This window comes from Ostrinia furnacalis, unplaced genomic scaffold, assembly GCF_004193835.3.
Source record: "Ostrinia furnacalis isolate ACB-3 unplaced genomic scaffold, ASM419383v2 OfSCF5166, whole genome shotgun sequence".
Classification (NCBI taxonomy): Eukaryota; Metazoa; Arthropoda; class Insecta; order Lepidoptera; family Crambidae; genus Ostrinia; species Ostrinia furnacalis.
In genome coordinates, this window is record NW_021135405.1 from 40,930 (window position 1) to 54,634 (window position 13,705).

General features: G+C 38.4%; 1 protein-coding gene across 1 annotated transcript; it reads left to right on the plus strand.

Annotated features, from left to right (window-relative positions):
• The first annotated feature begins 7,340 nt into the window (after positions 1 to 7,340).
• Positions 7,341 to 9,514, plus strand: LOC114360759 (uncharacterized). The gene is made up of 4 exons (XM_028315548.1): positions 7,341 to 7,409; positions 7,944 to 8,073; positions 8,481 to 8,606; positions 9,339 to 9,514. Exons 1-4 carry the CDS (start codon positions 7,381 to 7,383, stop codon positions 9,501 to 9,503), a joined length of 450 nt encoding a protein of 149 aa, XP_028171349.1. The 5' UTR covers positions 7,341 to 7,380; the 3' UTR covers positions 9,504 to 9,514.
• The last annotated feature ends 4,191 nt before the right edge of the window (positions 9,515 to 13,705 follow it).

Below are 13,705 nucleotides of genomic sequence, written 5' to 3' on the forward strand. Positions count from 1 at the left end.
GACCAAACAAGAGTAATATTAATCTCAGAATAAATCGTCAGTTTTCACATAAATATTTCCCATACTGAAATTGTCAATGTGTCAGCTATACCAGGAGTTAATCTCGGATAAAAGTTTGGTCGAATCGGGCCTAAAAATAATGCTAGAAGAACTCGGTACAAGTAAAATTTTGGTTAATATTATAATAAATAAATAATAATAAATAAATATCCTTAGACATTTTACACTGCGCTTCTAGTCCCAAACTAAGCAAAGCTTGTACTATGGGTACTAGACAACGGATATAAACATACTTAAATACTTTTTTTTTGTAAATACATAGGTACCTAACTACTTATTATACATAGAAAACATCCAGTCCAATACAAACAAATATGTTCATGCACATTGCACACCAATGTTTGTACTGTGCGGGAATCGAACCCGCTACCTCCGGAATACTTAGTAGTCCGTTTCGAACCACTATACCAAACGGCCGACAATTATGTTAATGATATAATTAATGAATGCACTAACTATCAATGCTAGCAATGTGATTCAACAACGACACATGAATAAATAGTATTCAGTTCACGTGCAGTTAGGCTGCATTACAAATTGCTTTTACAATATTTACGGTAATTATCGGTTAATTGTTATAAGGATGTATAGAATGCGAGAGTGAAACGAAAATCGTGTAGAAGCTACGATTATAAAATTGTCACATGAATCTGTTTAAGTCCCGTTAATTATAACTAGGGACAATTTTGTCCCTATTAATGTAATGTGTTTCTTATGCCCGTTTTCACCATCAATCCCTTATTTTTAAGTGACCCCCTATAGTAACAGGAATTTTGTTTTCATAGGGGTCACTTAAAAATTAGGAATTGATGGTGAAAACGGGCATAAACTTGCGAAAAATGAATTAGGCCTTATAAAAAAAGCATGTTCATTATTTATTGGTATAGGGTTAATTTTAAACAGATGCTAAATTCTATGCTTTTTCTAATGCCCCTTGTATGATCTGCTGCTCTTAATTAAGTGGCATGAATAATTTGATACGATAGTTAAGAAAGTATGCACGTGCAATTGGTACAATTTTATCATAGCTAGAACTAATTCACCATTTCATTTGGCTAGTAAAGGTTAGTTTACATCGTTTGATGTTTTGTAGAGTCACTAAAGCCTGGTCCGTGAGCACGTAGAATTTTGTCCAATGACCCCAAGCTACCCATCCTTATCGCTCGCGCGTAATTATGTTGCTGTCGCGCTCGCACACTCACTGCGGGCGCCCGTCGCACAGTCGCGACAGCAATATAATTACGCGCGAGCGATAAGGATGGGTAGCTTGAGGTCATTGGACAAAATTCTAAGTGCTCACGGACCAGGCTTTAGTAGAAGACCGGATTGTGAGAAAAGAAAAATTCCTCGCTCCTGTTTCTTTTTCATTTGATAACCGTAGCCTAGACAAAGTGACATTTGTAGCTGTTTTTAATTCCAAAATCTTTTTTCTTCAGTAACGTCTATTAGCTACTTAGTCTGTAAAGCGATCACGAAGAATCTTACAAATATTCGTTGTCTTGTGGGCAGGCCCCCCACTAGGACCTAGGTGGACTTAGGAGCTGGTGAATGTCGCGGGAGGTACCTGGATGCGGGCGGCGCAGGATCAGTCTTTGTGAAAATCCTTGGAGGAGGCGTTTGTCCAGCAGTGGACGTCATTCGGCTGAAACAATTCGTTGTCTAGGCTAGAAGTGGATTGAAGAATGCTTCCTAAATGTGTTGCATGTAAACTCACCTTATTCAAGACCTTATCGACAATACACCTTACATCAGATCGCCATTCCTCTCAACACAGAATCACCATGATGTTCGTCGCGGTGCTGTTTGCGTGCTGTGCTTTTCTCACCAGCGTGGTTGGTGCCCCCGATAAGACTGCAGTTAACAAAGTCGATCTCTATAACACCAGTGCACTTAGCGAAGTCTTCTATCCAGTTGGCGAAGGCGTCTCTAGCAATAGCACCAGGGTCTTCGAGGTGGCAGAAGCATTGGCAAAATCTGAAAACTGGACCAATCCGCCTCCATACATCCAGTCGCTGCGGTTGTTAAAGTTTCATGGGGCTGTGTTGAAGGAATTACTGTAAGTTGAACCAGTTGAACTCTAAATATTTAAGGCTCTTTTAGAAGAAGGTTGGTGCTGTAACAGTGACTTCAAATGATGGCCTTAGGTCTATGATGGGTTACCTACGTCATACGTGAGTGCGACAAACGTTACATCGAATTTTGTTTCTTCGAAAACCTTTCTGCGAAGTTACTATACTGCGACGCCTTGTTATATCGATGCCTTGTTGTTACTGCGATGTAACGTTACATCGAAAAACTTTACTGCGAACGATTTTACTGCGAAGCCTTCTTTATTTGACTTAACAGATAGATAAAAAAATTAAATTACATACATCAAAAGAATACCTACCTAATATAATGCATTATGTATTTATTTATTTAAAACATACATGCACTATTAGTCCAGTCAATGAATGCCTTAACGACGGTGTAGAGAGAAATCCGTGGAACACAATTTCTGACCTCGGGACTTTATTTAGCCTAGTTAGGAGGTGAACATAGCAAAAGTCCCCGCCCTTAGCCCTTGAGCCGGCGGGAAGAGGGGGGTTTAAAGGTACCACTTTTCGGTTTTTCGCTTAATCCTCGGAAACTATGCGTCCTAGTGACATAACTACTATGAACCAAAAAAAGCTTATTCAATTTGCTACAGGTGAGACCGTCAATTTTTTCTATATCTTGTATAGTTTTTGCGGCATCTGCTCTAGAAGGTCTGTAAAATTGGAAATTTTATTGTTGTCTTACATGTTCCTTTCAGGAGAAAATCGACTAAATCAACATTGAGCAAACACTATAGACATGCGGGAGCATGTTAAGCCTAGTTCCATGGAGGGGACTGCACCGTGCGTATATTTAGACGAACCAATTAGAGCCACTTTTGACTGCTCATCATTCAAAAACTACTGTGCATTAACACTTCAAATTTGGCTCATCTATTGAGACTTGCAAGATGTACATCAGCTTCAAATTTCATAAATATACCTCAAACGGTTATTTAGGTATTGACGTTCAAAAATCGATATTTAGAGCACTACTATCTATCTATCACATGTGAAATGTTAAAATTTACTGGTTTTTTATTTGTTCCTTTGTATTTACATAAAGTAAGCCGCAGGACCCTCGGAATCCATTTATTTTTCGAAATAAATACGAACAAGTGTCACAACTCGTTCTCGGTTCGAATTGCAAGGCCGCCATCAAAGATGGCGTCCTTTTTTACGATATCGTAAATATCGAGTGACAGAATATCTCATGATTTATTTAAATAAATAATTAAGTTATTATAAACAAATAATTAAATTGATTTACAAGTAATAATTTTAGTTTAGTGCATTGAACAATACTTCTGTGATAAAATATCGAGTGAAATATATTATCGATTAAAATAATAATTGATTAAAAATAAATAACTTGAAATCTTAACAGTCGGCCATCCTGAGCTGGTGTCCGTCCCGGACACGATTACTTATATGACCTTAGAACTATAGTTATGTTGTGCAATTATTTAGGCGCATCTACAGTGCCTATTATTCAGAATCTGTAACTTCAAAAACATATATATATGTATATATAAATAATATATATTATATTTAAATATATAAAAAAAATGTTGAGAGTCGCTGTGATACGCCTAAGCAATCGCAGTAACCAATATCTAGTATTATATGGACAATAAATACAATATTATTATGAAGATTCAGTATGACATAAAAAGTTTTTTTTTTTTAATTAAAAAAAAACTGATTGGTCAGTAAACCTCTCGGCCATCCTGCTAAGTCATGAATGTCCTCATTCGAAACAAACACGAATAAATTATTTTCCCAGATCGTTACAACAAAACTAAATAAGTAAAAATCCGAAATGTAAATTTTCGGTCATCACTCGACGTTTATTTGCTTCGCATCTTCGATACACATTTGGGCACCGCTTACGCGTCGTGTGTTACGGTCTGACTTCAAATATCGATTCCTTACGCGTCTGGTCGCCGCTTGCACACTGTGTGCTACGACCTCACTCCTGGTAGCTGATGATAATATTCTGGGCGCCGCTTGCATACAATGTGCTACGACCTCACTCCAGATAGCTAAATGATGATCTTCTGGGCGCCGCTTGCACACTATGTGCTACGACCTCACTCCAGATATGTAAATGATGATATTCTGGGCGCCGCTTGCACACAATGTGCTACGACCTCACTCCAGATAAGTAATTGATGATATTCTGGGCGCCGCTTGCACACTATGTACTACGACCTCACTCCAGATAATTTTATGTTCACTGTCTGGGCGCCGCTTGCACAATTATGTGCTACGACCTCACTCCAGGTAAATAGTTAATGAAAACTCACCGAGTANTTCTGTGGATGTTTCAGAATCACGAGAGCAGTGAGAACGGTGAGTCGATCGGTGACGTGATTCAGGAGACGAAGAATAAGAGTGTCTACGGTGACGCGATGAAGAATATGTTCTCCTACGTTTGGTATGCGTACGCAGCGTTTTATTAGAATCGCTGCTAGAGGATCTGCTACTTCCCTTGGAATGCGAACTGTTTCGGTTACGTTTTGACTTTAAATGTGAGCGCCGTCGGCTAGAGTCTTGATTACGCTGACGCGAAAGCGACTGACTGCGACTTTTGTTACGTCTGTGCCGTTTAGTGAACTTAGATTTGGGGGATCTACTTCTCGAAGGTCTCGAGAAGGAAGACTCTCGAGAATGCGATCTGCGTCTTGAAAATCGTACCCGGGACGATTTACCTATGCGCGAAGGTTCACCACCCCTGCATGGAAGCAGTGGTGATGGTGATACCCTGGGCGTCTGAGATCTAGGAGAATTTCCAACATGTGTTGGGGTGGTGTCAGGATTCATGTTAGATACTTTAAGGAAAAGGAATATTCAAGGAAAGTGAACAGGCAGCTGAAAATTCACAATTGTTTCAATATGATCTATTATGGGAGCCAAAAATGAGAAAAGCATACACACAAAAAACATCAAATGAAACATTCCATTCACTCTTAGTAATGATAGCCATAGTAGGAATAGCGGTAAAAATTGTGTTATATTGCAGAAAGAAATATTTCGCAATAAAAAAAAATCAATGTTATGCATATAGAGGTGCATTTTTGTAGCTCCTAATTTTCCTTTGTGTACATTAAATGACGTAATACCAATCATATTAATAAGTACATCCAATTACCAAAAAGGAGAAAATACTCAGACAACATTTTTATGCGATTGACGGTTGTGAATTGTGTTTATGAACTTACTTACATTGCATAATTCAGTATAATTTACTTTATAATATAATATGTATTGAATACCAAGTTCTGTTTAGTGTTTTAGTTGCACTGAATTTTATACTTTATTATTTCCATAAAAGTAGGTACCGCAGGGTTGGAAAAAGAAACCATTTCTTTTAAATTCCATAAAACAAACCGTCTAAAATGCTTCAAACATGTGTTCCTTTTGTTTTTCATGTTTCTTTTTTTTACTTAGGTCCGATAGATAGATAAAAATATTTAAAACTAAAGGCAATACCCATAGTCTAATAAACTACTTTATTTCAACGGCCAATGAAGTTCTTTCCTATCCCGATAGGGTTGACTTTACCGGAGGGGATTTTGAAGTTAATAAATTTGAATGTCTTGCTTTTTACTATTTCATATCATTATTAGTTCTATGACTGATAATACCTCATAAAATAACACATACGAATTAAGAACCACCTCCTTTTTTTTTGAAGTCTGTTATAATGTTAACTCCAGAACACAGAAAAAAAAACATGCACTTTCACAACAATAGTGTAACCCAAATTATTTTTTGTCAAAGCAACTAAACAAGTCATAAAATATTGATTCATCTCTATTTATTTCCATTCATTCGTGATGAAAAGTAGTTTTAAATCTATGTCTTTAAGCACTAAAACACTGTTCCATTTCAAAATGCTTTAAACAGTGTTTTAAACATGTGTTTTAAAGCAACTTGTCCCAAACATGCCAACCCAGGACCGCACACCATTAAACCAAAACATTATTGGATGTCACGAAAATGGAATATTTACCATTGTCACTGTACTATGTTTATCATCATATTTGACTACCACTCAGGCAGGTAATTTTCATGTTAATCAAGTATTCACAAGTGTATCAGATGTTTATGAAAATCAGATCGAAAAAAAATCGTTCAAATACTTACCAGGTTTCCGCACGTTTTACCTTTTTAGTCACAGTAATACTTATTATTTAACCATAAATATGCTTAGATTCTTCCACTTCTGAACTTTTATAACAATGTAAGCCGCAGGACCCTCGGAATCCATTTATTTTTCGGAATAAATACGCACAAGTATCACAACTCGTTCTCGGTTCGAATTGCAAGGCCGCCATCAAAGATGGCGTCCTTTTTTACCATATCGTAAAGTATCGAGTGACAGAATATCTCGTGATTATTTAAATAAATAATTAAGTTATTATAAACAAATAATTAAGTTGATTTACAAGTAATAATTTTAGTTTAGTGCATTGAACAATACTTCTGTGATAAAATATCGAGTGAAATATAATATCGATTAAAATACTAATTGATTTAAAAATAAATAACTTGAAATCTTAACAATACTTACTACTCACTCGTTCATTAAAAATGACTATGTACATAATTTCGCAGTAAAATCGTTCGCAGTAAAGTTTTTCGATGTAACGTTACATCGCAGTAACAAGGCATCGATATAACAAGGCGTCGCAGTATAGTAACTTCGCAGAAAGGTTTTCGAAGAAACAAAATTCGATGTAACGTTTGTCGCACTCACGTAGGTAACCCGTGGGTGGGTGATTTGATTTGAAATTTCTGTGTCAAGTTACGTTTCACTCTCCGGGAGATTCGTACGGACCACCTGAGCACGGGAGACCCGAACCTACGGGTGGTAGCACCTGCGCGGTGCTCTGAAACGATGTGCTAAACGGGACTATTTCCACCTCTCGTTCCCACCGCTGCAAGTCCTGTGGACAGCTTGACCACCAATAAAAACCCAACCAGTGAAGGTCAAGTTTGTCCCGGGGAAAGTTAAACGATGTCCTAGTGCAAGGTGAGTGGTCTGTAAGGATATCCCGGAGAGCTGTGAAACCACCCTGAATCCAGTGGAGGATATGAGGATAACACTGAGGTTGAAATATTTCACCAAGTTATTCACCTTTTTGTTGATTTTGTTTCAATTTGCAGGCCTCGCGAAAAGCTGCCAATTACCGACCATCGTCGCCATTACGTGCTCATAGCTGGCGTGCTGGCAGGCATGGTGGAGTATCTCAACAGTGACTGCACGTAAGCGCTTATTCTGAGATATTCGGGCGCTTAGCAGAATAGAAAAAGAAGATTGTTTATTTAGCACATAAAATAATTTCAAATGGACCAAATACAAACTACTTACCTTATGCCAAAAAAGTCTCAGTCAGGCAGTAATCTTCAGTAGGTAGACTTCGTAATTTCAGGTTTAAAATTTTTTATTAACTCGAACCTACTTAAGTAGGTACTTGGTCACGGGACTACTATTCTCACCCGTCCTTTCCACCGCTGCAACTCCTGTGTAGCCAGGATCTAAGTACAGCTTGATTGTTAATAAAAACTCCACCATTGAAGGTCAAGTTCCTTTTTACTTGGTTAAGATTAAGATACAGTGATTCTACCATTTTAGCATGAGTACCAGTCCTAATCATCATCATCATCATCTCAGCCATAGGACGTCCACTGCTGAACGTAGGCCTCCCCCAATGCTATCCATGTTGCCCAGTTGGTAGTCCTACAGTCCTACTAAAGGGAACATAATAAAATGTAGAGTATGACCCCTTCTGTCATCAGGCCACCAGACTACGACCACGAGTTCATCCCAATCGTGGACGTCCTGGTCCCGATAGTGTGGCAGGACCCCCATGCGGCCGTGGAGAAGCTGGACGGCTTCATCCAGGATATCAAAGACTCCGTCAGAGTTGTGAGTTTCTTTTGTCTTCTAAGCTTCAACCACACCAATGCGTGCCCATCGCCATCGCCGGCGCGATCATACAGGTCGCGCGGACTGTCATGGGTCGCTCGCGCAGGCGATGGAAGCTTAAGAAATAATTAGATAAGTAGACAGAAATCAAACTCCTTTAACTAAGAGATTGTTCAACCAACCTTTGATCAACCTAAATAGGCTGCATTCAATTGAATACCTGGTATTAAAGAACAGGCTAGTCAGTTGTTTATTGGTTGGTAAAAAATAATTAAATTCATGTATTTATTTGCAAGAAGGCTTTTAAAAAGCCCTTGTACGATGTAAGTAACCATAGCTGCAAAATGAAGGTACCATGGTAGATAGAGATACTAATTATTATAAATTAATAACATATAAATTTCCAGATTCAAACGCTAGTAGATTGGCACTGCATCAAAATTAAGGACCCAGAACGCTGCAACCGCGTGATTCAAGCGTACGCCTACAATGACCCGGACAACCTGGAAGATTCACTGGACCTGCTGGTTTTGGTAAAACATCGTTATAGACGTTACCTTTACCACTAATCCATACATCATCATCATTTCAGCCACAGGACGTCCACTGCTGAACATAGCCTCCCCCAATGGTTTCCATATTACCCGGTTAGTAGTGGTCTGCATCCAGCGCCATCCTGCTACGTTTACGAGGTCGTCGATCCCTCTTGTGGGTGGACGTCCCACTGTCTAGGCCATACACATTGCGATAACCCGAAGATTCGCGCTATGGCGATGTAACGGGATTCATTCGAGCCGAGTACAACGGTGCTTTTTTGCATAGTCGCAAGGACTTCGCTCCGCTGTCACCTGAATGTTATCGCGATGTGTGTGGCTCAAGGAGAAGTTAGGAGATAATTTTGTGTCTTGTGTGGTGTGATTTATGGTGGGAGAGCAAGCAGAGATTTTTTCAAAGTCGAGGTATCATCACTAAATTTCAACTACAGGGTCCACAGGATGTCCACTGCTGAACCTCTTATTCTATGCCTGCCCCAATGCCCATTGGTATATCTTTTTTAGGGTAAAGGGGAGCCATGACCGAAGAGATGGGGTAGGGGTCCCTCAGGGTTACTTGTTACTTAAAGTTATCTTCGAAGACCATTCTGGAGGGGGCCCATCCGGCTCCAAATACGCGCATGCCAATGCCCCCAATGGCCTATGTTCAAATTGGCGGGTTGGTAGCGGCCTGCACCTATTGCGTATTTTACTGAATGTATATTTTTCAAGGTGGGTGAGCTGGCGGAGATTTACGCAAGTAACAACTACGCCAGCGAGGCATCGAACTACAACTCGGTACGGCTGCTCATCACGGGCCAGAAGAAGCTGAAGCCTCTAATAGAAAAGGGTGCAGAGGTCTACAATCGACTATATGGGGAGCATTGCGTGCCTTAGAAGTGTGCTTCTGGAAGGGAAAATAGATTTATACCGTAGTACTTAGGTACATTATTTTCGAAGAACAATAAAATCATAAAATATATTGAAAATGTCTCGTCAAATTAAGAGAGTTAAATTTTTTTTAAACAACCTTCATTAGAGTTATACTCAATTGAAATTATACAATCAAATTATGTAGAAGGAGAAATAAAACTTTAATAGAAAATTAAATTTTTATTTCATTAAAATTTCGTAGTAATTGACAAATTGACAAGAAATTATGTTATTGTCCACTGTTTGTGATCTAATCCATTACTTATTTCACAAATGTTACATCAACCAAAATGTTAAACTTGCAATTAGGCTGTTAAACTGAGGTTCGTATTACAAAACAGTTTTCAAAACCTGATTTTCGGTGATAGTCTGTCTTGCGATTGGTCTAATTATTCAAGTTCAACAAATCAAAAGCTCTATGTTTCAGATTGCATCGAGTTTTGAGCTTCGTTCTGTAATAGACCTGAGATTCTGACTCAGGTAGGACAAATCGCATCTCCCGCTTACCTGCAACTAAGTCAATTGCCTCAGATGGGCTCGTACGAGGCGGTTATTGTGCCGTTAACGTGGCACCGGAGGTGACGTCACACGAAGACGATTGCTTCCGGCGGCGCACGCGGCGTAATTGTTTAATAACCAATACGGCAGTAGTGATGGGCTATCGTATCGAGTATTGGCAGTTAAGTTGATATCGATAGTGTAAAATGTATTAGGTGTTGCGAGACTAAATAGAGAATCGATTTCGATTTTCTGGTGAAAAAGCAATCAGTTTACGATTTGCTAGCTATGAGCTGTTAAAACAAAGAATTTCGATGATGGGATAGGTTAGTAGTAAGTTAATGTACATAAGCGTGTAAATTTATCTCCGAGTGGTCGGTGGCGGATCAGCAAGCCGCCACTGTTAAAAGAAGGATGTGGTAAAGACGGAGTCTGCACACTTAAGCGGACTACATGAGCATTGGTTGGATAGGTCGGGATAAGGCTCAGCTACACCGGCTCCTGCCTCTGCTCAATAAGACGGAGATTGGTGGATTTTTAGTGGGTAGGCCCCTCCCTTCTGGAGGGGAGAGCCCCACATAACCCGTCGCCTTACCACAGCGGCGGGTATGCAACTCAAAGCATTTTGACCAACTAAAAAAAAAAAAAAAAGGTGGCCTATGATTTCACTAATTTAATGCAATGCCATTTAGAGAATAAAAAAGAGCATTTTTCAGTTTATTCATCTAGTAAGTAGGTAAATATTTAGTTTTCGGTAGTTTAGGTATTGCTAAAATACCTACCATGCCTATCTTTTTATGGTGAAACAATAACCTGAATGATGAAATTACCATCTTCTATACTTATAATAAATCTGTAGAGAGGTCAATTCTGTACATGAAATATATTTTCAAAATAACTATCAGGGGGTGATTAGTTATCGATACTGATGCCAAAAATGCAATCAGTAAAATTTTTGTCTGTCTGTCTGTCTGTTCCTTATAGAAACAAAAACTACTCGACGGATTTTAACGAAACTTGGTACAATTATTCTTTGTACTCCTGGTCAGGATATAGTATACTTAGGAATTCCCACGGGAACGGGAATTAGCGGGAAAATCTTTTTGTATGAAAAATCGAAATCGCTTAAGTTAGACGCTTTAACCTCCTGGGGCCTGGTGTCATATATTTATTACATAAAACAAAAAAATATAAATCAACGCTATCTGTTGAAATTTACCATAACTTTTACGTTAGTTAGTTAGATGATGCATCTGTCCATCATTCTTAGCTGTGATTGGCTAGTGAAGTGACATTTATATTTTTTTATCTTTAATTGAACTAGCGACGGCGCCGCGACCGGGAACAAGTGGTTAGTAATAATGAAATTTTTGCTAAAATATGAACGATTTCTATAAGCCTTTGTTATTATTCGTTTTGAGATTTGAACTGTTTTATTATCTGAGTATCACTGATTGTGGAAATACGTATGAAAACTACGAAAACCATGGTCAAATCTGTATGTCATACAGGTATTACATGAGGTCCCAATTACTAGTGTAAACTGACAGAGCCCAGTGTAATACCTGTATGACATTATACATTTTCTATTAAATAGCATACAATCTGATATTATTTTCTTATTTGTTTAGGTAGATATATGCGAATATAACATAATAGAACACTCAAAACTCGATTTTACTGGTAAAGTCGGCCCAGAAGTATTATCAACACCTCAAGTCACTTTGATTTTTTTTATGAAATTAAAATAATTTCATTAGGCACTTAATCAAACTGTTTTTTAATTTTTTTTATTGCTATTGACCTTATCTACATCACTTAATGTTAATTACTCATTGGTGTGATGCATTTTTTTATCACGAGGATTTTTTAATTTGAGTCATCCAAATGAAATGCAATAAAATTTTGAAATACAATTTAAAGAAAAATAGAGATGCAATGTTATTGGCCAAAAATGACATAAAACTTGATAAAGAATCTATCTAGCTACATTTTAACGAATAAGTACTTAAAAGATATCAATATTTGCATCCACTGCATAGAAAAAAGTAAGTACAGGCAGAAAAAAAATTAAAAATATAGCAAAAAAAATTTTGGCATCTCAATATATTTCAAAAATCGATTCAAATTCGTTGTAGATAGTCAAGAAACTTAACTTGGAATTACTTTTGTGCAATTTATTACGGGACATCCTGTACATAAAATAAAAAAGTCGTTGACATTGGGAACCGATGTCGTAAATATATGACATTGAGAAAATTGCCGTTTTCCAGATAATTTTTTTTATTTTATTTTTTAATATAATTATATCAATTATTAATACTATTTGGATAGTTTTCATTTGAATTCACGATAAAAATAATTCCCGGGCCCCAGGAGGTTAAATTTGGCATGCAGGTATCTTAGTAAACTTAAAGCTTAGTTACAACAGGATATTGCAAAATTCCCACCGGAACGGGAATTAGCGGGAAAATACTTTTGTATGAAAAATCTAAACCGCTTAAGTTAGACGCTTAAAATTTGGCATGCAGGTATCTTAGTAAACTTAAAGCTTAGTTACAACAGGATATTGCAAAATTCCCACGGGAACGGGAGTGAGCGGGAAAAAACATTTGTGTGAAAAAATCTAAACCGCGTAACGGGGCAAAATGGGATCCATGCGTACGAAGTCGCGGGCGGCCGCTAGTCGATCATAAATGTTCCGTCGTAAATGAAGTATCAGTGTAATAAACCGTCAGATAGGAATTAATTGTTTAATTATTCTGATAGTCGGGAGCTCCGGCAGAGTCCTGACAATTAATGTTATTAAGATCTGATAATATCGATTGAGACTGTGCTAAACGATGTTTTCCATCTAACGCTAGGCTTTTTTGGGACATCCTCGGCCACTAGTCACGGGGGTGTTTGGTGGCCGCTAAAGGAGGACCCGTGGAGGCGGCGCGCGCATGTGTTCACGCGCACCGTTAGCGAAGACCAGGGGAGGTACCTACTACTTCCCTGAAGCCAGTCGTCGCTCGCTCAAACAGAGCGAGCCACAGTCTGGGGCGGAGCCGCGAAAGAATGTCTAGGCCGTCTAGCTCGGACATAACTAGCAGCTCCGTCCCAAAGACTTCGGGAGGACACCGTCAGGTTTTAGTGAGTAGGCCCTGCCCATCTGGCAGGGAGAGCCTCACATAACCCACTGGCTCCCCCGGGCCAGTGGGTATGCAATTTCATGCATTTCCTGACAAAAAAAAAAGGCTTTTTGGGACCTCTGTTATTTCATCACTTTTCATCAGGTGTGATGCAGACCAAGAGCTTAACATCTACATTGTCCTCTGAATTACTAAGTCAGCCACCATCAATGCTATGCATCTAGAAAATTGACAAGAGAAATTGGATGATGGATAGGATCTAATCAACTACCATTCAAGTAGATAGTTCTAAGTCTACCTAATACAGACGGTATTTTTGTGAAACCGAATCGGACGTATTCGAAACTAATCTTACAATGGTAAAACTATATAGAAATTTAGTGTTAATTAATATGTCGCTAGTACGTTACACCATGACTATTAAAATTAAAATTGAAAAAATGTCTTCGTTTCGCTCAAGATGGCTGAAAATCCTTAGATAGAGCCATAATCCTTTGTCAGGCGTCGTTGGCTGGCAAATTTCCATTTTAATGG

What these genes read in the sequence shown, in the direction of transcription:
- LOC114360759 (XM_028315548.1), top strand. Translation starts at nt 7,381, where the DNA reads ATGGTGGAGTATCTCAACAGTGACTGCAC. An exon ending in TATCTCAACAGTGACTGCAC is followed by an intron (nt 7,410 to 7,943) that starts GTAAGCGCTTAT and finishes TTCTGTCATCAG; the next exon opens with GCCACCAGACTACGACCACG. An exon ending in TCAAAGACTCCGTCAGAGTT is followed by an intron (nt 8,074 to 8,480) that starts GTGAGTTTCTTT and finishes ATAAATTTCCAG; the next exon opens with ATTCAAACGCTAGTAGATTG.